This window comes from Mesitornis unicolor, unplaced genomic scaffold, assembly GCF_000695765.1.
Source record: "Mesitornis unicolor isolate BGI_N332 unplaced genomic scaffold, ASM69576v1 scaffold7188, whole genome shotgun sequence".
Taxonomy (NCBI): domain Eukaryota; kingdom Metazoa; phylum Chordata; class Aves; order Mesitornithiformes; family Mesitornithidae; genus Mesitornis; species Mesitornis unicolor.
Window position 1 is genome coordinate 1 of NW_010199717.1, and position 2407 is coordinate 2407.

The 2407-nt window shown below is 45.7% G+C and overlaps 1 protein-coding gene across 1 annotated transcript; it reads left to right on the top strand.

Moving 5' to 3' along the window:
* Positions 1-609: 609 nt before the first annotated feature.
* On the top strand, positions 610-1236 carry TMEM186 (transmembrane protein 186). Its single transcript, XM_010189529.1, has one exon. It carries the CDS (start codon positions 610-612, stop codon positions 1234-1236), a length of 627 nt encoding a protein of 208 aa, XP_010187831.1.
* The last annotated feature ends 1171 nt before the right edge of the window (positions 1237-2407 follow it).

Genomic DNA, 2407 nt, shown 5'->3' on the forward strand with positions numbered 1-2407 from the left:
GAGGCCAGCGGGCGTTACGGCGTGAGCGCCCTTTCTGCTTTCTGTTGTCCTCTGCGTTCCCGATGTCCAGTCCCTTTCCGTGTTGCTCATGCTCTCCTTTCGTTTTTTTCTGTTTCCCTAATAACGTTAAAGTGGTTATTTAACACTTCACTGTCTCATTGGCTAGCAGCCCCAGGATTTCTCTCCCTCTTTGCTTAGTAGCAACCCGTAGTGCTGGCACTTTGATGTTGCTCAAAAAAAAAAGAGGCGGGGGATGCCATAATGTTACGGTCGGTAATGTAACTCTGGTTTCAAGTATTCTCCTCTTCACCTGCAGGGAGGGACACAAGCACAGGCACCAGTTTCCTAACATAATGCAAGTTTTAAGCATGAGGTTACAGTGAGTAGGGCCAGGGGAGGCTTGTGCTGGCTGCAGGTGTCTGAGGAGCAGACTGAGCTAAATGCGTTTGGGTTATAAAGACCTTTCAAGTGATGACCTGTGGGAATATTTCCTTATAGGCCAGGCTCTGCAGAACTAGGACTAAAGTCTGCTTGGGTCCATCTTTTGGAAGATGGCTGCAAAATGAGCTCTGGACGAGGTCGTGGAAAAAGGAAGATGCTCACCCACCCATGTCTTTTAGTACTTGGAAGCATTTGCAGTCACAACACCGGCAAGTTTATGGTGTTAATCATCACCTTGGAAGACAGCGAGAACCATCTGCATGCCTCTGCCATTCAGGCCCTGCTGCTGCCATCCTGCAAAAGGCTGTGGATGGGAAAACAGAAGAGTTCAAACTGGTGTACAGGTTTCCATGGATCAAGTACTGCAGGGTGCTGTCGAGGCTGAAGCTGGTGCAGACTGCCACCACTGTGGGCATGCTGCCTCCCATCTGCTACCTCTACCTGCAAGAGCAGGTTTCCCAGAATATCCTCTTATACACAACTGGCATCACGCTCTTTGCTGGTGCAATGCTGTATGCTGTGAGCTACTTTTTCCGACGAATTATTGGATTAATCTACTTAAATGAAGCCAGCCGTACTGTCAGAGTGGCCCACTTGACGTTCTGGGGAAGGCGCAATGACATTTACTGTCCCATTGAGACGGTAATGACTTTGGATGAAGTTGGAGATGGCAAGGGGGAGCTACTTCTCCGGTTCAGACGGTATAATAGTGCAGAAATTTTGTATTTTACGATTAAGTTTGGCCAGATTGTAGACAGACAGAAGTTTACCCAAATATTTGGAGAACTTGAGTGATACAGCAGCTAATTTCCAGTGAATTTCCTTGTTGTGTGTTCATCGTGCTTATTTTTCTGTGAAGTTTAATTAGTTTACCAAACTGCTAGACTTCTGCCACTTGCCTGTGCAAAGCCTGCTGGTAAGTGCGCTCAGTGTAGGACGCAGAGATGGTGAAGGAACAGTCCCTGGATGTCTTTGCAGCTCATTTGAGGTGTGAGCAGTGTCTCGTTCCTGTTGGGCCCAGTGATGTGCTTGGTGCTGTCACCAGCAGCTCCAGTCTGAACTGTGCTGGAGGAGGCCACATTGCTGATGCTGACCCTGACTGCTCCAGGTGGCCTCTTTGATTGATTTGAAACAGGAAAAACTCCAGAAGTGAAAGGCAGCAACTCTGCCAGAGCATCCTTGCTTTAAATTAATTGGGTTGGGTTTTTTTAAGCAAATTTTAGGTTGGCTGGGAAGCATATTGAAACAAAAGCTTGTCTCATAGGTAAATATGATAAATAATGCTGGGTAACACTCACACTTTATTGTAATGGAGGTACCTGGAAAGAGCGGTGTGTGATGCTGTATCAGGTATGGGGTCTCTTGGCAAGGTTTTCCAGGAGGTGATGATAACTGGGCAGAAGGGAGTGTGTGTTGCAAGACATGGACAGCTTGGCTGTAAGGGTAAGCCAGAGATTGGGCAGCATTGCAAGAGGGGCTGGGATCCTTTGTTCAGATTGAATTCCAATGGTCATCTGAAATTTGGAACTATGATTGTTCTTGTTTGCATATATTCATGTTTGTGTTCGTTTTGTACGTGTGAATAACATTTAATTAATGTTTTAATTTGCAAAAACTTGAGTAAATGCTACCAAACATTATCTTAGACTATGTGAATTAAGCACTTTTCTGTGAAGATTGCCATATGGCCTGGGAAACAAATCATTTATATCCCGTGACGTGTTTACTGATTTGGGCGTATTTTAACATCCAAAGCTCTGTTGCCAAATACCCTTTCTGCTCCCTACACCCCCAGTCTGGGCTTACCTAAAATGAAAAAAGCTAAGACACTCAAAGCTATGTTGAATTAAGGCTGAAAAATGTGTGCTTTGCATTCTGTTGAACTTGCAGGGCTGATCACCTCAGCATCCGTGTCTGTACTCTGTAGTGTTAGTGTGGCCCTCTCCTTTCCCAAAACCTCAGCAGG

What these genes read in the sequence shown, in the direction of transcription:
- TMEM186 (XM_010189529.1), top strand. Translation starts at nt 610, where the DNA reads ATGTCTTTTAGTACTTGGAAGCATTTGCAGTCACAACACCGGCAAGTT.